The following is a 24178-nucleotide window of genomic DNA, read 5'->3' on the forward strand; positions in this document are numbered from 1 at the left end:
ACTGTGTGTGTGTGTTCAGGACTGTGTGTGTGTGTGTGTGTGTGTGTGTGTGTGTGTTCAGGACTGTGTGTGTGTGTGTGTGTGTTCAGGACTGGGTGTGTGTGTGTGTGTGTGTGTGTGTGTGTGTGTTCAGGACTGTGTGTGTGTGTGTGTGTGTTCAGGACTGGGTGTGTGTGTGTGTGTGTGTGTGTGTGTGTTCAGGACTGGGTGTGTGTGTGTGTGTGTGTGTTCAGGACTGTGTGTGTGTGTGTGTGTGTGTGTGTGTGTGTGTTCAGGACTGTGTGTGTGTGTGTGTGTGTTCAGGACTGGGTGTGTGTGGGTCTCATCAGTACTGCCGTGTATTTGAGAGGACCTTCACCAGAAGTCAGCCGCACATCCACCACGGAGAACAGGGAGATCTCCTAAACACACACACACACACACACACACACACACACACACACACACACACACACAGAAAACTATAATTAAAACAGCGACATTAAAAAAGCTGTAACTCTAAATGTCTGATTTCCTGTAGAACACATTCACATCGTTCACACCACAGGAACTTCATGCAACAAGTATAGAGTGCTGTGCATAAGTATTCGCCCCCTTCCAGTGTTGCAATGTTACTGGATTCTGGTACTGAAATGGACTTAACTGGGATTTAATGTTATGGATCTACACACAATATCCCATAATATAATATTAGTGGGAAATCAATATATTCTGAAAAACGATTAATGAATAAAAACAGTTGTGAGCGCATAAATGTTCATTACTGTAAAACCCCTGAACTAGCTCTGGGTCAGTTTCTATCAGAAGTCCCATAACTAGCTGAACGGAGTCGACCTGTGTGTAATTCAAGTGGAAAAAGTCTCACTATAAATACCTCTGTTCCTGGAAGAACCCAGGGTGTGCTAGAGAGCCTAAACACACAGCATTATGAAGACCAAGAAGCGATCAAAACAAGTCCAGGACAAAGTTCTGGAAAAATATCAGTCAGGGTTTAGTTTAAAAAAAAAAACATCCCAAACGCTGAACATCCTGCAGAGCGACATTAAATCTGTTAAAGAATGCGACACAACTGCGACTCTGCCGGGAAGAGACCATCCACCAAACGTCAGTCAGCAGGTAAAGAAGGGATTAGTCAGAGACACAGCCAAGAGGACAAGAGGAACTCAGAACATGATACTGCCACCACCGCGCTTCACCGTGAAGACGGTGTCGTCGTTAGTCAGAGACGCAGCCGAGAGCCCTGACTGATACTTTTCCAGAATTTTGTCCTAGACCTGTTTTTTTTTTTTTTGAACTCCTCGGTGTATGTTTGAAGGTTGATGATGTCATACCTGTGTAACTGTTTCATCTTCTAGTTCTTTCGGAGTCCAAACCAGGGTCATCTCAGGCCGTTTACCGACTTTACGGAAATTAAACGACTGCAGACCCTCAATGGCCTGAAACACAGAATAACGAATTTAAGTTTTTACACATAAAAACCATATAATCTATATAATTATTATAATTTAAATACGCATAATAATAACAATATTGAACAAACAATATTTTAGTTTTGTTTATTTTTAGTTTTTAGTATTACAATGTAAATAATAATATAGTTAAATTTCTTTGTGCTCTTTTGTGTGCGTGCGTGTGTGTGTGTGTGTGTGACTGACGTTACAGTAGATCCTCTTCTGAACTCCATAGTCCAGCACCAACACATCAAAGGATTTATCCAGCATCCCCATCACCATCGCCTTGGAGTCCAGAGGCCCACACTCCTACACACACACACACACACACACACACACACACACCCCAAATACAACAACATAAACAGCAGCTATGAGAAACTGTCTGTATGCAACCATATGTGAATTGTGATAGCACTGTGTGTGTGTGTGTGAGTGTGTGTGTGTGTGTGTGTGTGTTACCCTGACGAAGACGCTGAAGAACAACTCTGTGCTCATCTCCTGAACCCTCTTGGACGCTGTCTTCTTATCGTTACAGTGAGAGGCCTGCTTCTCCACTTCATCTTGGGCGAGATGCACACGAGGTCCACACTCTGTCTCACACACATGCGCGTGCGCGCACACACACACACACACACACACACACACACACACACACACATTGTGAAGCTCTTTATGTTGACAAATGCAGGTGAATCACTCAATGAAATATTTTGAAATGTAGGTGAATCACTCAGTGATTCATTTACAAATGCAAGAGATTCATTAAAGAAGTCAAGGAGTCATTTAAAAATATAACTGATTCATCCAAGGAGTTCATATACAAATGTAAGTGAATCACTTTAGGAGTCATATACAAATGTAAGTGAATCAACTGATTCTAACAGTCACCAACTCTTGTAGCCAGCTGTCAGATTTGTGTTGTGTTGTGTGCTAATTTGTTAGATAGCCTGAGTTAGCTAGCTAGCTAATTATCTTATTAAACTGGCTGTGTTTGTGTTGATCAGCAGTAAAATAACTGCAGTGTTTGGGGATTGAATCATTAGAAACTGTTACCATTGGCACAGTGAAATTGCTAATGTAATGCTAGTGTTAGTATGTTTGTACTTCACTATAAACACTCTTTCAATATGGAGTCAATTTTTATATACAGCATCAGTAAAATACTGTAAAACATCATACAATATTATAATACATATATGAACATGCAGTGTGTGTGTGTGTGTGTGTGTCTCACTGAGTGAAGCGGCCAGCAGGCGGTGGACGATGACGTCGGCGTAGCGGCGGATGGGAGAGGTGAAGTGTGTGTAGAGCGGTACGTTCAGAGCGTAGTGATGGAACAACTTCTCATCCCGCAGAACTCCTGTACAGAAATACACCGCCATCTACACACACACACACACACACACACACACACACACACACACACACACACACACACACACACACACCCCTTAGTGTTACAAAGCCACCAAAATTTCCCAATAGCACATTTGAAGACAATGCATGCACTGTATAGTGAATTGGGTATGTAGAGATGAGGTAATAGATGTCTTTACACACCTGCATGGGTCTGGCACACAGGTGTGTGAGTACAGACTTCCTGGCTGCGCTGTACTCGTCATCTCCAACTGCCTCCTCCAGACTCCTCTGTGAGAAAAGAAGGATGAAAATAACAAATAAGATTCAGATAAAAGTGTTATTTCCTATAGTTCTTCCTATACAAACACACATTTCTTCCTGCGCTCTCCGTGAACTCATCAGTGTGAGTTAAAATGTCAACTCTTCAACACTACAGGGAGTGATGTACACAGCTGAAAAAGCTCCACAGCTGAACCACAGCTCAGAGCAAAACAACCCACAAGCATAAAGGAATGGTCAGCAGACTATAAAGACAGAATTGTTGAGGTAAAGATCTCAGGAGGGAAACTGTAAAATCTAGCAAGTGAAGGGCCCAAAAGTCATGCTGACGGACCTCCAGAGGTCTTGTGTGAACCACCAGAAGGACAGCAATCTCCACAGCATGTATCTATCACAGAGTGGCAGGCAGAAACCACTACTCAGTAAAAAGTACGCTGTATGACCAAAAGTATGTGGACACCTGACCATCATACCCATATGTTGTTCTTCTCCAAACTGTTACCACAAACTCTGAAGCACACAATTGTATAGAATGTCTTTGTATGCTGTAGCTTTATAATTTCCCTTCACTGGAACTTCCAGCATGACAATGCCCCTGTGCACAAAGCGAGCTCCATGAAGACATGGTGTGTGAAGGTTGGAGTGGAAGAACTCGAGTGTCCTGCACAGAGCCCTGACCTCAACCCCACTGAACACCTTTGGGATGAACTGGAACACCGACTGAACCCCAGACCTCCTCGACATCCCAACATCAGCGCCTGACCTCACTAATGCTCTTGTATTAGCATCAGCTGAATGAACACAAATCCCCACAGCCACGCTCCAACATCTAGTGGAAAGCTTCCCAGAAGAGTGGAGCTCATTATAACAGCAAACACGGGGGGGAATAAATCTGGAATGGGATGTTCAACAAACACATATGGGAGTGATGGTCAGGGGTGCACATACTTTTGGCCATATAGTGTATTTTTGTCAACTAAAGAACAATTGATTAAGCAGGTGGTTGAGATATGGCTACTTCATGGTTGGAATGAACAATTACATATAGGTGTGATGGTCAGGTGTCCACAAACATTTGGACGTACAGTGTTCATGACAGCTCACTTGGAGTTTTGAAAAAAAGCACCTAAAGGACTCTCAGGCAATGGGAAACAAGATTCTATACTCTGGTGAAAACCAGATAAAAATTTTTCATCTGAATGCCAAGTGACACATCTAAAGAAAATCAGACACTGCCCAACCTTTGGATAATTTCATTCCTATGGTGAGGCTTGGTCGTGGCATCTTCATAATATGGGGATCTTCCTCAGCAGCAGGAACTAGGAGGCTGAATAGATCAAGGTACAGAGACTACCTGGAGGAAAACCTGCTCAGGAGCACTCAGGACCTCAGACTGGGCTAAAGATAGTGTAGTACTGGCTTTGGGAAACGTCTCTGAATGGGTTTAAGCCAGAGAACAGGCTTAAACTCCATCAAACATCTCTTGAGAGAATTTAAAAATAAAAATACAGCAAGAGGTAAATCTGAGGGGAACAGGAGAAGATCTCTTAGTCCTTAGAGTGTCGAACTTGTGGCATCAAATCCAAGAAGACTGGAGGCTGTAATTACTGATTCAACAAATACTTATTTAAATGTATAAATTATGTACATGTAAATGCAGATAGCATATCTGCTATCCCAGTTGGCCGGTACCTTGTGGTGTTGGTGAAGTTTCTGTGTACCTATGACTCAAAGAGCAATACCATTTACAGCTTTGTTCCTGGCACGGGTACCTATGATGGTAAGGTCTAGGTGCAAATTCCAGAGTAGAATTTTGTGGTGGTTAACTTTTGCTTTGTTCTCCAAATGCTAAATGTTCTGCTCATCTCAGTAGGGGCAGCAGCTGGAAAAGGTGCCTTGAGGAAAAACATGACTGACTTGGAATTCCATCAGAACCTGGAATGTGCAAACTCTCCTCAAATCTGACCACAGCGATTAACCAGGGAGACAAATTGCCTTCGTTGTAAGGGACCTTCGGAAAAGCAACAGATATGGGGAGCTGTACTGTAATGGCTTGGGACTGCGATTGCTGTAGTGGCTTTGGGGCTGCAGTTGCCACGAGCAGCTTCGTACTCAGGACTCCATCAGTGGACAGTGGATAGATTTTAACCAGCCGGACCTCTTGCAAATACTGCGATGAATTTATTGGTTGCACAATTGCACTATTTGTCCATATAGTACACAATAGAAGGGATTTATTTATAATTGCACTATCCGTTGCACCCAGATGAGGATGGGTTCCCTTTTGAGCCTGGTTCCTCTCAAGGTTTCTTCCTCATATCATCTCGGGGAGTTTTTCCTTGCCACCGTCGCCACTGGCTTGCTCATTAGGGATAAATTCACAGTGATAAATTTAAATATTTACAATATATTTTTGTGAATCCATTTATTTCTGTAAAGCTGCTTTGTGACAATGTCCATTGTTAAAAGCGCTATACAAATAAAATTGAATTGAATTGAATTGAACAGATGAATCCAGTATACATTGTGTAGGTATTCCAATCAGCTAGCTTACAGAACTCCTCTTAGGAATGTGAGCATGCTAGAGAAAGTGAACATTCATTATACTATCACCACCATGATTATACACCAGTCCAGATGGAATGGTACACATCTATAACAGGAAGTTCTATCAAGTGCTTGGAGGAAGCTGTATAATATGGAACATGGAGCAAGAATCTTTGAAGAAACCTAAATTTCTGATGCATAGTTCCCTCCACAAGTATTGGAATGGCAAGGAAAATTCTATTGTTTTCACTATACATTGAAGACATTTAGGTTTGAGATCAAAAGATGAATATGAGACAACAAATCAGAATTTCAGCTTTCATTTCCTCATATTTACATCTAGATATGTTAAAAAAATTGGAACATGGCAGCTTTTGTTTGAGCCCACTCATTTTTTCAAGTGATCAAAAATATTGGAACATGTGACTGACAGTTGTTTCTTGTTGTCCAGGTGTGACCTGTTAGATTGTTTAAAGAATTAATAGCTGTGAATGATTACTCTTGGTTTGACTGCATTTGTTGTTAAAACGGATAAACCAACATGAAGACCAGAGAGCTGTCTATGGGAGAAAAACAATTTGGAATGTTCTGAAAAAGAAAGAAACCACTGGTGCACTAACAGCCAGACATGGAAGAGGTTGGCCAAGGAAAACAACAGCAGCTGATGACAAACACTGTGAGAGCTGTTCAAAAAAAGACTTTGAGAGCAGAAATATAGAGGCCAAACCACAAGATGCAAACCTCTCATCAGCAGTAAGAATCAGAAGGCCAGATTGGAATTCACAAAGAAATACAGAGATGAACCAAGATGAACCTCTACCAAAGTGATGGAAAGGCCAAAGTGTGGAGGAAGAAAGGATCTGCTCATGATCCAAAACATATGAGCTCATGGGTCAAGCATGGTGGAGGTAGTGTCATGGCTTGGGCTTGCATGGCTGCTTCTGGAACAGACTCACTAATCTTTACTGATGATGGAGCTCATGATGGTAGCAGCAGAATGAATTCAGTGGGTCACCAGCTTGATGCAATTATTGCAAGCAAGGGATATGCAAAAAAATATTAAGTGTTACTTACTTTATGTTTATCTGGTCCATTACTTCTCACATAAAAATTGTGTGGTCTGATACCAAAGGTGCCATGTTCTAAGTTGTTTAACACATCTAGATATAAATATGAGGAAATGAAAGCTGAAATTCTGATCTATTGTCTTATATTCATCTTTTGATCTCAAACCCAAATGTATAGCAAAACAAAAGACTTGGCCTTGCCGTTCCAATACTTTTGGAGGAGACTGTATCTTCCACAAGCATGACCAAAGACTGACCAGAGCAGGAAGAGCAACAATTTGGAGTGTACAGTACATTTCAAATGCGTAGACTTGCAAGTGGTTGTGTGGCTTACATGCAGGGATCCAGCCGAGCTCATGTCGATGTTGAGGCCGATGTGATCACACAGCTCCTGTAGCGCCTCCATCAGACGGCTCTGAGGGGCTGCATGACGCCGCAGCAGCGCGAGCTCAGGGTTCGAGCGGTAAATATGATGAGCTACAGCCATGTTGGCCAACAACATGAACTCCTCCACCAACCTGTCACACACAACCATACACTGCTCAGGGTTTGAGTGGTCAATCTGACAAGTTACAGCCACGTTAGCCAACAACGTAAACTCCGCCACCAACCTGTCCACACACTCACTTGTTGCTGTCTCTGTACTGGTAGATGTAGCAGCCCTGAGGCATTCCTGACCCAGAGTCCAGAGTAAACGCCAGCTTCATCTAAAACAAAACATCCAATAAAGATACGACATAAAGACCAATTAATAGTGACATCACACTTCACAGACCCTGTACAGTATTACTGTCCACAAATCTGCTGACTCATTCACAGAGGAGCTGTTATAAGCAACAAAATTATACAAAAAGTCTGTAGCAAGTTAATCTGCTGATTGCTAATCCCCAGACTCCCAAATCCTCTCTTTTCCACACCATCAGATTCCTGAACCCTTGATTACTAAATCCCGTATTTGCCAAATTCTTCAACTGTTGAACCTCCAGATTCCTAAACTCTTCTATTAGCCAAAGTCTTTAGATTCCTGAACCCCGAGAAACCCAGAGAAACCTCACACTGAGGAAGCCACAGACTAGAGAAGCTCTAACATTGCTAAATTCCCTAGATTAAAGCACCCCAGATTCCTGAATTCCCCATGTTGCCAAACCCCTGTATTCCTGAATTCCATGTGCTGTCGCACCATCATAATCCTGAATCCTCCATATTGCCACACTGCCATATTCCTAAATGCCCCATGTTGCTGCACCTCCGTATTCCTGAATTCCCTGTCTTGCCGCACCCCTGTATTCCCGAAGTCTCTGTGTTGCCGCACCCCTGTATTCCCGAAGTCTCTGTGTTGCCGCACCCCTGTATTCCCGAAGTCTCTGTGTTGCCGCACCCCTGTATTCCCGAAGTCTCTGTGTTGCCGCACCCCTGTATTCCCAAAGTCTCTATCTTGCTGCACCCCTGTATTCCTGAAGTCTCTATCTTGCTGCACCCCTGTATTCCTGAAGTCTCTATCTTGCTGCACCCCTGTATTCCTGAAGTCTCTATCTTGCTGCACCCCTGTATTCCTGAAAGTCCCAGTGTTATTGCACTCCCAGATTTATGCCTTCCCCATGTTGCCATACCCTGCATTCCTGAAACCTCAGATTGGGTAATGCCTAGATTGTTTAATGCACTAACTTAATACCCAGATTCCTTAATCGCTTTTCACTGAGCCCGCTCCCCCATTCTTAAATTCTCAGGCTGCTGAACCACCAAGATTGCAAAATCCTAAGTTTCCCGAATAGCCAGATTCCATAATCTCCAAGTCACCTGACTGCTCAGTCCCCTACTTCCTAAGTAATTGGCTTTCTTACTTTTAGAATTTGGTACGGTGACCCTGCAGCGTTGGTGGTTTACCTGGTCGAGACGTAAGGCTCCGCCCCTGAAGCGTTGGGCGCGCAGGTGAGTGGCGATGGTGTGCAGGTGCAGGACGGCCTGGAGGATGCTCTGCACTGAGTGTTCAGGGGAGACTGGGGGGAGTTCATCTGCTCCAAACTCGTTATGGGGCGAGTTGATCATGCTCTGAGCGTGATCATAACTCAGCTTCACACACGAGCGGATCACTGAGCGGCCCATCCACTCACTCAGGATCTACACACACACACACACACACACACACACACACACAGGGGATAATTAGCATTTAATGTATTATTTCATTGAACTAGCACACACTAAGCATTCATTACCAGCACAATATTTTATCATCAATTTGAGTGTATTTTTGCATTATAACCCATTTCAGTTTTAAACCTAGTATCATTTTCATACATAATAAAAACACATTTATTTAAAAATGTAATTACATTAGGGCTGTTACAGTGAATTTCACTGTTAGATTTTCACACTTTGCAACTTTTCATAACATTTACATATTCAGAGGCACAAGAATCTACATGTGAAGGTTTAATAACCCATGTTTTGCTTTTAGTTATGCAACACAAGTCTATCGATTTCACTTTTTTTAGCTCTGTGTGTCTTGATGTACAAAGAGAGCGCTGATTAAATACTGTTAACACTTTACATTTTAATTAGGAGGGTGATGATGCTTTGTTTTTCTTCACGTAATATTTTCCATTCAACACTATATGATATGTTTACAATCGTGTGTGTGTGTGTGTATGTGTGTGTGTGTGTGTGTGTGTTACCTTCCCCTCAGGTGTTAAGGTCCAGATGACGGAGAATGTTAAACGATCAGTTTGAGGATTTAAACTGCACAACTCTTCACACAGGAGACGCGGCAACATCGGAATTACCTACACACACACAGACAAATGAAATAATACAGCACTGTATACACACTCATAAGTACACACACACACACACACACACACACACACACACACACGCACGCAGTTTGGCTACCTTCTGGATGAGGTACACACTGGTGGCTCTCCTGCTCGCTGTGTAATCCAGAGCACTTCCCTCCTCCAAGAAGTAACTCACGTCCGCTATGTGCACGCCCACTTCAAAGTTACCTACACAAAGTTTAACATGAATATTCATTAATGCTTCATTAGCATTCATTAGCATAATCACATGCCTGCCATACAGTATAAACACACACTCTGTAATCACGCACTCGATTTTGTGGACGTTTTCTTTAGTCATGTTTAATCTGAAAGGAGATCTGTGTATAAAAGGTAAATAAACAAGTAAACTGACCATCAGGAAGTTGTTTACAGGACAGAGCGTCATCCAGGTCTCGGGCTGTGGCTGGATCAATCGTGAAAATGCATTCCTTCCTATATAAGAAGAAGAAGAAGAATGTGAATAAACAACTTCTTATACATCCAACATGCAAGAATTAAGATAAATAAGATGATAAATAAGATGCGATGTGATCTGAATCTGCTCTTGGCGTGATGGTGATGATGATACCTGAGGTCCCGCCTCTTTCTCAGCTCATCAGGTGGGATGGTCCAGGGTCGACCCTGTGGTAGACACACTAACACCTCATCTGTAAACTCTGAATAATCCACATCATACTCCATCAGCATGGCCTCTGTTTCCGGCTCAATGACTCCCGCCTGACCTAACGACTTCATCAACTGCCTGCAGAGAGAGAAGGAAAATCAGAATAGCAGATTGTTTAGAGAAAAAATAAACAGTGACCTCTCTATCTGTCTGTAGTATTAGGAATAAATTATAACAATGCAAACTACAGAAATTGATTTTATGAATCAAGACCTTGTTGTATTGAAGGGGCTTATATACACTATATGGTCAAAAGTTCGTGGACACTTGATCATCGCATCCATATTTGTTTCTTCCCCAAACTGTTACCACAAACTCTGAAGCACACAATTGTATAGAGTGTCTCTGTGTGCTGTAGCATTACAGTTTCTCGTCACTGGAACTAAGAGGCTCAAACCTGTTCCAGCATGACAATGCCCCTGTGCACAAAGCGAGCTCCATGAAGACATGGTGTGTGAAGGTTGGAGTGGAAGAACTCGAGTGTCCTGCACAGAGCCCTGACCTCAACCCCACTGAACACCTTTGAGATGAACTGGAACACCGACTGAACCCCAGACCTCCTCGACATCCCAACATCAGTGCCTGACCTCACTAATGCTCTTGTAGCTGAATGAACACAAATCCTCACAGCCACGCTCCAACATCTAGTGGAAAGCTTCCCAGAAGAGTGGAGCTCATTATAACAGCAAACACACAGGAATAAATCTGGAATCAGATGTTCAACAAGCACATATGGGTGTAATGGTCAGGTGTTCCAATACTTTTGTCCATATAGTGTACTTTGGTGAAACTCAGGGTTAGGACACCAGGAGTTAAATGCTCACAGTAGGACCACCCTTGGTGAACAGATCTCCAAAGTCCAAAAAGGAATGATCCTTAGATCCTAAATTCTTTGCGTCAAGTGGAAACTGTTTATCATGGTGTGTCAGGGTGGGTGTCGGACACAATCAAAAGGCGTGTTGTCTGCACTTCTGTTTGTGGTTGTCATGGACAGGATATCAGGCCACAAGAAAGGTTGGACAGGTGTCCGGTATGGGGGCCTACAGATAACATCCTTGTTATTTGATAGTGTTTCAGGTTCCGGCTGATTGGGAACGCTGGCATGTTTGGCTGCCGTGTTTGGCTGCCGCTCCTCTCACTGTTTTCCTTGTTTTTTTAATGATTATTTAGTTACTTTGAATGGTAGCGTGGAGTTTTGGAGCTTTTAAGCTCTTACAGCCTGATCGCTGTCTCAGTAACTGCCTTGTTGCAATGCGGGATCACTTTTTAAACAACTTAGACTGTTGTTTTTATCCGAGAGATTTCTCTGGTGGAGTCTACCTTGCGGTTGCCCTGCTCAGGACTTACTCTACTGCGAGGTCACTGTGGACGTGGATTCCCTCAGCATGGCTTTAAGGTACACCGCACGCCAGCTACTGAACCTAAACAGGAATATTGCGACCAAAGCGCTGTATACAGTACATCGCTCTTCTAGGAGCAGTTTTATCCACTCGTCTTCTCCTGCCATCTCGGTTCCAATATTTCGGCGTAAGGCTGAGAGACTGTTTTGTAGACTGTTTGGTGTTAACTTGAACAACTTGTCAGCACTCCCTCGCTCTGAGTTTTCCCCGTTACCCTCTGTGTCCGCGAGTTTTTTTAACGCACGCTCTGTGAATAACAAGATGTGCTTTTATCAGAAATTATTACAGAAAACAAACTGGACCTTGTGTGCTTAACAGAAACATGGCACAGACAGAGTGATGGACTCCTCTTTAATCAAATTACCCCCACAGGCTATGGGTTGTTTGATCTCCCGCGACTCTCTGGCAGAGGCTGGGGTATTGCGGGGGTATTGCGGGGGTATTATGGGGGTATTATGAGGGGTATTATGGTGATTCATAACCTACGACACATCATAAGCCCAGTGCCAGTACCACAGTTTACTTCTTTTGAGTGCCTCATTCTGAGTGTCTCTGCCCCTCTCACTACCATCATCGCTACAGTCTACAGACCTCCAAAGACTCGTGAAGCCTTTATTTTATTTAAGCCTCTATTTTAACCATTATTGATCCTACAGTGGGGAAATCCACTTATCACAGCAGCTCACAGACAGTTAAAGTGCAGGTATTAAAGACTAACTTTTTCTAACTAACGTTGACTCAAAAGACTCAGTGATAAAGGACTTTCTGTCTTTATTGGAGTGTTTTGATTTAATTCAGTTTGTTGACTGTTCTACACATAACAGGGGTCACACATTAGACCTAGTTATTATGAAAGAACCATTTGTGTCTGAGCTTTCCTCTGCTGATTTAGGTCTTTCTGACCATCTAGCTATCTTTTTTAATATGGAATTACCACACACAAATGTCTCCTCAAATCGTACTATAAAATTTCACAAATGGAAATCCATTGATCTGCCAGATTTCAATAACTTTCTTACTTATTCCTTAAGTTGTTTTTCTTCATCAGATCCCCTGGATGACAAAAATTCTCTGTTAAATAACATTTTCATATCTGGCTCGGATTCCTTTGAAATCACGAACCATTTCCTTTTTGCATTCTGCTCCGTGGTATAACGACAATCTCCGCTCAATGAACGCAGCTTGTCGGAAACTGGAGTGTGAGTGGCGTCTTTCTGGCTTGAACCTATATTACCAGGCTTGGAAATACCACTTGCAAGATTATAAAGCAGAAATGTTATCCGCCAGGTCTCATTATTTTTCCCAGATCATTGCTGACAACCAAAACAATCCCTGACAAATTTTTCATACTTTAAATAGATGCTCAAGTGTAACTGCTCCACCAATTTGCCTATTTCAACTGAGCTTTGTAACAAATTTCTTGACTTTTTAAGTACCAAGATTGACAATGTTCGTAAATTCATTCTTACTACTCATTCTGTCTCCCCTGCTTCTTCTCTCAGTCTGTCCTGCTTTTCTGGCACCCCTCTTTCCAATTTCTCTCCACCTGACCATGTTACTCTAGGTAATGAGGTATCACGTATGAAGGCTATCACGTGCATTATTGATCCTATACCAACTAGTTTATTTAAATCAAGTTTTGCCTCCCTGTGCCCTATAGTCTTGAGTATAATAAATGATTCCCTGTGCACTGGTGTTGTGCCAGAAGCATTTAAAATGGCTGCTGTAACTCCAGTACCCAAAATGACTAGCTTTGACTTGGATAACTTTAACAACTTTTGTCCTATATCTAACCTTCCGTTCCTTTTGAAAATCCTAGAACGCACTGTTGCTTCTCAATTACACAATCACCTCATTGCTAACAATCTTTTTGAGCCCCTTCAATCTGGCTTCCCTAAACTTCACAGGACAGAAACAGGTTTAGTTAAGGTCACTAATGACTTGTTAATAGCTTCTGATTCTGGTTCTCTTTCTATTCTCGTCCTTCTTGATCTCAGTGCCGCTTTTTACACTGTTGATCACACTCTTGTACTTACCCGTCTTGGAACTATCTTTGGTGTCTCAGGAACTGCTTTAAATTGGTTCAGATCTTATCTCTCAGATCGTAGGCAGTTTGTGTCTCTGGGTGGATGCAGGTCAGAAATGGGTTCAGTGCGGTGTGGTGTCCCTCAGGGGTCAATCTTGGGCCCCTTACTTTTAGCATTTATATTTTTCCTCTTGATCAGCTCTTAAGATCTTTCGTGGCAGCCACTCTTCTTTCATATTGTATTTCTGAGATAAAAATTTGGATGGCACAAAACTTTCTCTGTCTTAACAGTAATAAGACTGAAGTGATACTCATTGGTTCTCCTCACCAACTTTGTAAAGCTGGCTCTTTAAATTTAACCATGGATGGCTCTGCTTTAGAGTTTCAAACAAAATTAAAAAACCTGGGAGTTATATTTGATGCAAGTTTGTCTTTTGACCCACATGTGCAGAATACTGTTAAAACATCCTTCTTTCATCTCAGAAATATTGCAAGATTGCGGCCTATGTTATCTTTTTCTGTGGCTGAAAAGTTGACCAATACATTTGTTTTCTCTCGCATTGATTACTGCAATGCGCTCCTTGCCAGGGTCTCTTAGTCTACGATAAATAAACTGCAGTATGTACAAAATTCTGCAGCTAGAATCCTGACTAGATCCAGGGCCAGTGAGCACATCACTCCTATTTTGGAATCCTTGCACTGGCTCCCTGTCAGGTTTCGTGCAGATTTTAAAATTCTTACTCTGTTCTTATGCTTACTTACAAGGCTTTGCATGGTTTGGCTCCCCAGTATTTGACCGAGCTTTTAGCCTATTACACTCCAAAACGTGATCTCCGCTCCTCCAACTCTGGTCTTTTAACTGTCCCTCAGACTTGTTTGTACTATGGGTGATAGGGCCTTCTCTTCTTACTCTCCAAACCTGTGGAACTCCCTTCCATCTAACCTTAGAGAAGCCCAATCTCTTAGTACATTTAAATCTTCCCTTAAAACTTATTTTTTTAGGATTGCTTTTATTTGTTTACTTTGTTTTGTTATTAAATTATTGTTATTACTATTATTGTTATATACTCTTATGTAAAGTGCCTTGAGAAGCCTTTTTAAAGGCTCTACATAAAATAAAGTTTATTATTATTTATTATTATTATTTGCAGATGATTTTTATCTCTTGGCACCATCTGAACTGGACCTCCAGCACACATTGGAACATTTCACTGCTAAGCATTAGGCTACTCGGATAAATATCAGCACCTCCAATACCAAGGCCATGGGAGAGCTCTTAGCCCTGGTGTAAATATCTGGAGATCTTACTCATGCGTGAGAGTGTGAGATTGACACATCTGGTCAGTGTACTGGCCTGAGATGGTCATGAAGGAGCTCAGTATGTGGACAAAGCTCAGTCAATCTAGATCCATATCTTCACCCATGGTCATGAGCTGTGGGTAGGTACTGAAAAATAAGGTCTTGAGCACAGGTGGTGGAAATGAGGTTGCTGGGTTTACTGATGGCGTGAGGAGCTCAACAATCCAGGAGAGCATTGAAGTAGAGCTGTTGCACCCTCAACTCTAGAGGAACCAGTTGAGGTGGTTTGGGCACCTTACAATGACGCCTCCTAATGGGCTCCCAGTAGAGCTGTATCAGGTACGTCTCATTTGATTGGACGGAGACTACGGGGCAGACCAGGACAGATTATATCTCACAGCTGACTTTGGAACATCTGAAGATCCTCCAAGAGGAGCCAGAATCAGTGGTTTCATCTAGTCTGATCATCCTGCATCATACTGTCTGCCTAGCTGTTTGACTAGTTGGCCTCCTCACAGTGGCAACTAAAGACTAACCCTAGTGTGTGTGTTTGTGTGTGTGTGTGTGTATACCCTTGGGCGAAGGGGCTGTCTGGGGGCCAGTGTGTGATCCTGCAGATGAAGAGTGTGTTGGCATAGTCAGTATGGCGCGAGGGGAAATCTGCAGGACAGTCTGAGAGCGGGACGTTCACTCGGGGGACTCGGTGGTCCGAGGGGGAGAACAGGGCGAAGGGCTTGTCAGGGATGAGCTTAATAAACCCTGACACCGCCCTCGAGTGCTTCTGCTCCACGATGTACACCACCTGATCATTAAAATATAAACATATACACCACCTGATTACATTAAATATAAACATATACACCACAATTATATTAAGTATAAACACACAGACGTGGACAAATTTGTTGGTACCCTTATAGTTCTTTGAAACAATGAGTCATTGCTCCTGAAAAGTGATTAAACCAAAAGCAATAGTCTCTTATATACCTGCCTGCCCATAGTATGCGATAGATTAAACCAGTAAAATTGCGAAGAGAAATGACTTATTGTTTATTTTACCAAGATACTCTAAAACAGCCTGGACAGATCATGTTTCAAACTAATTGTTTAACCTTAATTAGTGTCACAGATGTCTTCAATCTGTGTAACAGCCAATCAGCATATTTAAAGAGAGAAAAGGTGCCACTGTGGAGGTTGGTATCATTGTGTGCACCACACCTAACATGGACCAGAGAAAGCAAAGGAGAGAGTTGTTTGAGGAGCTCAGAAAGAAAATTGTAAATAGCCATCTTAAAGGTAAAGGCTACAAGACCATCTCCAAGCAGTTTGATGTTCCTGTGACTACAGTTGCAAATATTATTAAAAAGTATTAGGTCCATGGGATTGTAGCCAACCTCCCAGGACGTGGCCGCAAGAAGAAATGCAGCCCCAGGTTGATCAGAGGGATTGTGTGGATGGTAGACAAAGAGCCAAGGAAAACATCCAAAGCCATTCAAGCTGAACTTCAAGGTCAAGGAACATCACTATCTGATCACCATCCATCGCATTTTAAACAACATTGGGCTCCATGGAAGAAGACCCAGGAGAACACCATTATTGAAAGAAAAACCAAAAAATCCAGACTGGAATTTGCTAAAATGCATGTTGACAAGACACATAGTTTCTGGGAGAATGTCCTTTGGACTGACGAAACAAAACTACAGCTTTTTGGCAAGTGACACCAGCTGTATGTTCACAGACAGAAAAATGAAGCTTTCAAAGAAAAGAACTCCATACCTACTGTGAAACATGGAGGGGGTTCAGGCATGTTTTGGGGCTGCTTTGCTGCGTCTGGCACAGAGGGCCTTGAATCTGTGCAGGGCACAATGAAGGCTCAAGACTATCAAGGCATCCTGGAGAGAAACATGCTGCCCAGTGTCAGAAAGCTTTCCCTCAGTCACAGGTCATGGGTCCTCCAACAGGATAATGACCCAAAACACACAGCTAAAAGCACTCAAGAATGGCTGGGAAAAAAAACATTGGACTATTCTTAAATGGCCCTCTATGAGCCCTGACCTCAAGATCTGAAAAATGCAGTGTGCAGAAGGCACCTTCAAACCTCAGACAGTTAGAGCAGTTTGTTCAGGAAGAGTGGGCCAAAATCCCTGTTACCTGATGCAGAAGTCTCCTTGTAAACTACCGCGTTTGTTGGCAGTGATTGCTGCTAAAGGTGGTGCAACAAAATATTAAGTTAAAGGTACCATCTATTTGTCCGTGTCATTTTTCATTTGGTTCATTATGTAAAATATTCAGTTTAATCGAAGATCAAAAGTAATGTCTGATTTGTGTTAAACATGGAATTAACAGTGATTGATGCCATTAACGTTGTCAGTTTCAAATTATTTCAGAGATAGTTGTGGGTTCTTCTTTTTCATGGAAGGGTACCAACAAAAATTTGTCCAGGTCTGTAAACACCACCTGCTCGTTAAAATATGAACATATACACCACCTGATCATTGAAATATAAATATATACACAACACATTCCCATTACAGAAACCTCATCACTGCTCCCTCAGCAGGCAGCACATTTAGGCTTAGATCAAGTCTGTCTTATATGGAAGTAGTAGGGTCTCTAATTTAAAAGTAAAATCCTGGCGTGTCCTTCTCAACAAAGGCAATTCCTTAATACTTTTAGCCAAACACTGCACCCAGGTCTAACTTGAAAACATGTTTACAGATGCGAGACAGCTGTCTGCCTTGTAGAGAACTTTATGTGTGATTTGATTGACAGATGTCATTACCATGGTTACATTTAACTACCCAACACGCTTAACTAGCTAGCTATATCAGTTTACAAGCACCGAGTCAACAATTATCACAATAACTTTAATTAACACAATGCAAATAAAAGATGTATTTCCAAGTCTCCAAGAAGATATGAAGTTAATTATGAAATAATAATAATAAACTATTAGTTCTTAACAGTTACTAATACAGTAATATATTTTTTCTTTAATTGTTTAAATAAAAAATAGTTAATTGATTAGTTGATTGGAAAATCTAAATTATTAAACATATTTGAAATATTACATTTTAATATTATTTTAATTATTATTTAACTTACTATATTTTATTATATTAATTATTCACAGTATTATACTTTAAAATACTTTCACATTGTCCTGGGTTAATTAGTATAAACAAATTAGGGAATGAATTAAGAAACAAATAAAGAAAAGAATAAATAATTATTGAAAGTATTACATTTTACATATTTATTTGCTTACTTAATTAATAAATAATTTTAAAAAGTTTAAACTCATATCAATTCTAGCATATTTAACAGCTAATAGCGAAGAGTACTATTGGTTAATGAGATATTTAAGATCTTCATTTTATTTCTATTCACTACTTTTTTAGACATTTTAAATCATATTAAAGGTATCTGTAATTGTCTTAAACAGACCACAACGCTTTTACTAATCACTCAGGCTGCGTACTGTAAAGTTTTTCAGAATGATGTACCTTGGCGGTGCGCTGAACTTTTCTGTCTGAGGCGCTGAGAGTATCTGCTGTGGGTCGAACTGAGAGAAATAAAAACAGAGAAACAGTTGGGTTTGAAAAACTCGTATGGTGATGAGGAGCAGCCTGAAGCTCTCACCATCATCATCATCATCATCAGTAACAAAACACAACCACATTGTTATTTAAACAGATCAAAGCACTCATGGGATTATATCACATAACGCATAATAAATTATTAGTAGCATATTGCTCAGGTGCCGAACCCTGGTCCTGGAGAACCCCGGTGTTTTCCCTGCTCTAACATGCTAACTTCACCTCTGATTAGTGTTGAAGCAGGTGTGTTGTGATGGATGTGGACTACTTCGGATTGAGAGAGATAGAGGAATGAACAGAAACGTTAGCGATATTTTAACACCTTATTTGGTATTGCAGCGTACGGCCAAACCGACGCTCCCCAACCTTTGTCTGTTTACATCATCACTGACCGAGTGAACAAAACTAACAGCAGCTATTAAGCCATAAAGTGATGTTAGTAAATGACAGCTCTGAACTTCAGCATATCTGATACTGGTCTTGATGGAGGAGACTTTTCTAAAACCTTTGCTCAGGTGAGTCAGAGTGCTGACGTGCTCATGAACAAATTCACTGCGCTCTCTTTCCTTTCCTTAAGGGAAAGGAACGATCCCATATTTCCTGGTAAGGGAGAACGGCGCCTCTGCTGGGAAAAGGGAACGGCGCCTCCGCTGGGAAAAGGGAGAACGGCGCCTCCGCTGGGAAAAGGGAACGGCGCCTCAGTTGGGAAAAGGGAGAACGGCGCCTCAGTTGGGAAAAGGGAGAACGGCGCCTCAGTTGGGAAAAGGGAGAACAGCGCCTCCGCTGGGAAAAGGGAGAACGGCGCCTCCGCTGGGAAAAGGGAGAACGGCGCCTCAGTTGGGAAAAGGGAACGGCGCCTCCGCTGGGAAAAGGGAACGGCGCCTCAGTTGGGAAAAGGGAGAACGGCGCCTCAGTTGGGAAAAGGGAGAACGGCGCCTCAGTTGGGAAAAGGGAGAACGGCGCCTCAGTTGGGAAAAGGGAGAACGGCGCCTCAGTTGGGAAAAGGGAGAACGGTGCCTCCGCTGGGAAAAGGGAGAACGGTGCCTCCGCTGAGAAAAGGGAGAACGGCGCCTCTCCTGGGAAAAGGACAATACCACAATTCCACACTTGTGTGAAAAAACAAAACTACTTGTGAGAAAAGGAACAGATCTGTGCTCAAGAAATATTACTGCACATGGGAAAGGTACAGTGAACAGCCTGATGGGAAGAACACCTGTCCTAGGAAAGAATGCCGCTCAGTGAAAGTAACAGTCTTTACAGAAGGGCTGCAGGTAGATAAGATTCCTGCAGGTAGATAAGATTCCTCCTCATAGGAAGGAAGGAACAGCCACATCACAGGAACCTCACTACGCTAACTCATATTAATGTTATGATAATCTGCACACTTACACACTTTCCATAAACACCACACACACACACACCTTTATCCTGAAGAGTGGCCGCCTCCATTTTCTTACTGAGCTCTTCGTCCTCCTCCTCCTCCTCATCCTCACCATACTGAGCCTCTACTGTGACGTCAGGGACAGACTCGCTCTGTCGCTCTTTCTCCACACTCGTCTGTTCGCTCTCGTCCCCGTTCAGCACCTGCAACACAACCGAACACACTTCAGGACTGTTACACAATAAACCACAAATCTAAACGTATTGCGTTTCACTGTGTAGCGTTGTAGCGTTGTATGCGCGTAGGTAAGTGTTTGTTTCTCACCTTCCACTGATCTGCAGGGAGGAGCTTCACCACCACCACGTCTCCATTCAGAGCTCGATTCCGTGCCACCATCCCGTCCAGGAAAATGTCCGCCGACCCGTCCTGAACCATAACACCGAAACATCAGCGACAACACCGTACGGTGTGGGACACCAGTTGTCATGGCAACCAGGAAACAGCTACTAGCTAACACAGTACTTACAGGAGAGGGAATGAACGCTTCGTGATATTTCCTTGGGTTTATCCTCAATGCACCCTAATAACAATTAATAAATAAATATTATCAACACAATTATTATTATTATTTCATCTTTTTTGTTCAAAATTCATTCTGTAGATAATTTCAATAGTTTTTTTTTATATAAATGTGACGCTTATATAACATAAGATTTATAAATTCAATTTAATTATAGAAATATGTCAGCTTTGCACATCTAAAAATCACACAAAGTAATCATTTAAACAAAAATATATACTATAATAAAATAAAAAACATTAAACAACTAACCACTAAAAATAGACAGTAATGAAAATTACTTTTATAACAGTAATAAATTAAAAGGAATAAAATATACAAAAAAAGAAAGAAGGAAAAAGTTTCAATCTATCACACTCCTGATTCATTTCCTAAATATGTTTAATTATTATTAAACTATTTAAAAAATATATTTTTAGAATGCATTATTCAGATGAAGCTGGTACTACTTAAATCTTAAAAAAAGCAAAAGCTTAAAAAAATATAAATAAATAAATAAGATGATGATGCAAAAATTTAAAAAACAATAATCTACTGGTGTGAGCTTTAATGTAGCACACTGCTGATAATCCTGACGTTAGTAAATAAGTGTGTGTGTGTGTGTGTGTGTGTGTGTGTGCCTGTATGAGCTGTCCTCTCTTCAGTCCATCAGATACGTCTTTAATGGACATGTAGTCCTCATACAGGCGTCTCTTCCTCCCTCTGTTCCTCCGACTGTTCTCTCTGTCCATCTGTCCCGCTGGGCTCGGGCTCATACTCACAGCTACACACACACACACACACACACACACGCTTCACCTTATAATTTTGTATCCTGTATTAAGTATCTGATGCTCCATCTGTTTACAAACCTGGAACAAACCATTTCCGAACAGAGGGGTAGATCTGATACTCCATCTTTCTATTTTTCCAGCTAAAATGTGGAACAAACCATTTCTGAACAGAAAGGGGATCTCATAACCATCATATGAAACCAGACACTACCATTTCTGAACAAGGGGGAGTTATTTATCTCTCCTTCTAAAACCAGATATACACAACGTATTCATTTAATCACAAAGTGGAGCAAACCATTCTCAAACCTACAAGATCGGGCACGTAATGTCACTTACTGATTTACAGTTATGACCCTAACGAGGTTGATGACATCACACAGGAAGGAGTGAAGTTCTTTACACTTTACCTTGAGTTTTTGTGTTTTTCAGTGGAGTTTTGGGTTTCTCCACAGCTCCAGACTCACACGGTTTCACCGATTTATCTTCTGTGTTCCCTTTGGATTTCTTCTGCTTCTTCTTCTTCTTCTTCTGCTTCTCTCCTCCTCCATCATCGGGAGTCGTGGAGTCGTCGATGAGCGGGGGTGTGCCCGTGTCCGTGTTTGTGTTCACGCGTTCGGGGTTGTGTTTTTTCTCTTGCTGGTTTGGAGCCGTGTGTGTTAGATGATTAGCAGTTCCTGTCTCTGCTCCTCCAGAAGCCTGCTTGTTCCTGCGTTGTTTATGGCGTCGCTGTTTAGCCGTATCAGTGTGGTGATTTTCTGAATCCGTAGTGTTCTGGTCTCCTCTCCTGGCCCTCACGTCAGGTTCGGGCTGGTTCTCTGTGCGTCCCGTGTCTGACCCAGACGGACCGTTCTGCTGAGGAGTTCTAGCAGCTTTAGGAGTTCTGCTCCGGTTCTGTCCTTGCTTTTTCTCTGCAGCTTCGCTCGGTTTACAGGAGGACTCCATCATCTCATCCATAGGTCTGAAAAAAATAAAAGAGAGTGTGTGTGTCAGTCAGATCATACGATGAAGATCCTCTAACGATAGACCTGCGATTAAAGAACATTCTGAAGGGTCCATTCAGGCAGATTAACATAAGATGTAAAATGTTTATTTTTGTCCATTTTTGTGACCTTATCTTAAACATGGCACCTCTGAAGAAGGCTTTAAGCTCCGCCCCCTTCACAATCACACATCCCTGAACAGCTCGTGTGCCGATGTACAGTACGTCAGTTCACGTGTCATTACATTCTACACGTCAATTTTCTTTATAAACCGCATTAACTAAAGCAGAAACACATTAAACCACGTTCTCTATATTCAGGACAAAAAACAAACCACTTTCGAGATGAATTCATCAAACTGTACATAATCCTTATTTTAAAAAAATAATACAAAAGATTATTACTGGCTCAATTTTATACAAAATATAGGCATAAAATATTTTTATAGCAGTGCTATAATGGTGTTTTCATTGTTAGAAATAATTTACCAATACAATTTTCTGTAAAAGAAAAACAAAGTAATTTTAATTCTAATAAAAATCTATAGTTTCAGTTTTATTAAACATGCAAATTCATCCACAATTAATTAAATAAAGCCTCATTTCCACAAATTAAAGAGATGTAATTTTGAAAACAGTTATACACCTAGAATTTTTGGAGAAAATATTGTGAAACTAAAAATGGTTATAATAATAATAATAATAATATGATCAACTGGAAACTGAAATTAATTGTGATATTTATTGTTATTGTTGTTTTTAATTGTTCTGTTTAGCTGTAATGTTTGTAATGTCTTTAGCTCCCGGATTGAAACCGGTTTAAATCCTTATAGTTTTTTAGCTCTGTATTTACAGCCTCGACTCTGTTAAGTGTATTTTTGTGATTAATATCTTCATCTGCCCGAATATTGCTTTAAAAATTCCCCCATTTAAGGTAACAATGCTAACATGACAGAGCTAATGCGCAGTCAGTGAACTCAGCAGCCTGGGATTAAACTCCTCCTCTTCTGATTAAAGCTCATAAACACTCCACACACAACACTTTCCTGTAACTGGGGTAATAATTTCACACTCACCCGCTAAAGTTTGTTTCAAATCTCAACCGTTTTCACACCAAACAATGTAAAAAAGGACACTTACACTTCCGGGTTTAAAGGTCAACTCGCCCAGTTGCATTCTGGGAGTTGAAGTTCTGTGGTTACCATGGACACGTTAGTGGGTCTTGTTTATGGGTTTTACATCAAGCATAAAATTATCATCTCTAGAACATACTAAAAAAATAGATTTTTAAAGCAGATTTTATATTTAATAAAATGATGATTAAATATAATAACATTTATTAACAAGTGATTATTTATGTATTTGTTTATGATATTGTTTAGCAAATGCTCCTATCAAGAGCAGGTAAAAGAAACACTGTTAGCGCAATCATCCTCGTTCTAGCACAGATCTTCCCGAGGGCACTATGATCTATGACTGAGGGAACATCCTGTCTCCTCAGGGGGTACTCATGGTGCAGGCTGTGCTGGACCAACCATCTCGCAGAACCAAGGGCACTATGATCTATGACTGAGGGAACATCCTGTCTCCTCAGGGGGTAGTCATGGTGCAGGCTGTGCTGCACCAACCATCTCGCAGAACCAAGGGCACTATGATCTATGACCGAGGGTATATCCTGTCTCCTCTGAGAGGGTACTCATGGTGCAGGCTTTGCTAATACACCAGCCATGCTGCAGAATCGTACACAAGAAACTGAAGGTCCTAGTTTATTAGGAACTTCAGGAACCTCAGTACACATACTGCTCCTTTGACTGTGTTCCTCAAAGGTGCTCAACACAGACTTGTTCACCTCCCTCAAGAAACATGTTACATCTGCTCTTTTCCTACTTCATCTAGATCCCTCGTTCCTACTTCAAACAGCATCTTGT

General features: G+C 41.6%; 1 protein-coding gene across 3 annotated transcripts; it reads right to left on the minus strand.

Annotated features, from left to right (window-relative positions):
• Nucleotides 1-205: 205 nt before the first annotated feature.
• dis3l2 (DIS3 like 3'-5' exoribonuclease 2) lies at nucleotides 206-23451 on the minus strand. 3 transcript variants are annotated; one of them, XM_034303472.2, is made up of 21 exons: nucleotides 23391-23451; nucleotides 21679-22229; nucleotides 21116-21258; nucleotides 20442-20495; nucleotides 20240-20341; nucleotides 19956-20118; nucleotides 18442-18500; nucleotides 15508-15737; nucleotides 10115-10288; nucleotides 9899-9978; nucleotides 9599-9711; nucleotides 9382-9489; nucleotides 8591-8824; nucleotides 7334-7413; nucleotides 7041-7224; nucleotides 3015-3101; nucleotides 2689-2836; nucleotides 1914-2044; nucleotides 1656-1760; nucleotides 1332-1436; nucleotides 206-401 (listed from the first exon to the last, which is right to left on the minus strand). In XM_034303472.2, the coding sequence occupies exons 2-21, from the start codon at nucleotides 22223-22225 to the stop codon at nucleotides 300-302; spliced, it is 2949 nt and encodes a 982-aa protein (XP_034159363.2). In that variant the 5' UTR covers nucleotides 22226-22229; nucleotides 23391-23451; the 3' UTR covers nucleotides 206-299. The 3 variants fall into 3 exon arrangements, with proteins under 3 accessions (XP_034159363.2, XP_034159362.2, XP_034159364.2); XM_034303471.2 differs by having other exon boundaries at nucleotides 23327-23409; XM_034303473.2 differs by lacking the exon at nucleotides 23391-23451 and adding an exon at nucleotides 23199-23219.
• Nucleotides 23452-24178: the final 727 nt, after the last annotated feature.

Source organism: Pangasianodon hypophthalmus, chromosome 4 (genome assembly GCF_027358585.1).
Source record: "Pangasianodon hypophthalmus isolate fPanHyp1 chromosome 4, fPanHyp1.pri, whole genome shotgun sequence".
Taxonomy (NCBI): domain Eukaryota; kingdom Metazoa; phylum Chordata; class Actinopteri; order Siluriformes; family Pangasiidae; genus Pangasianodon; species Pangasianodon hypophthalmus.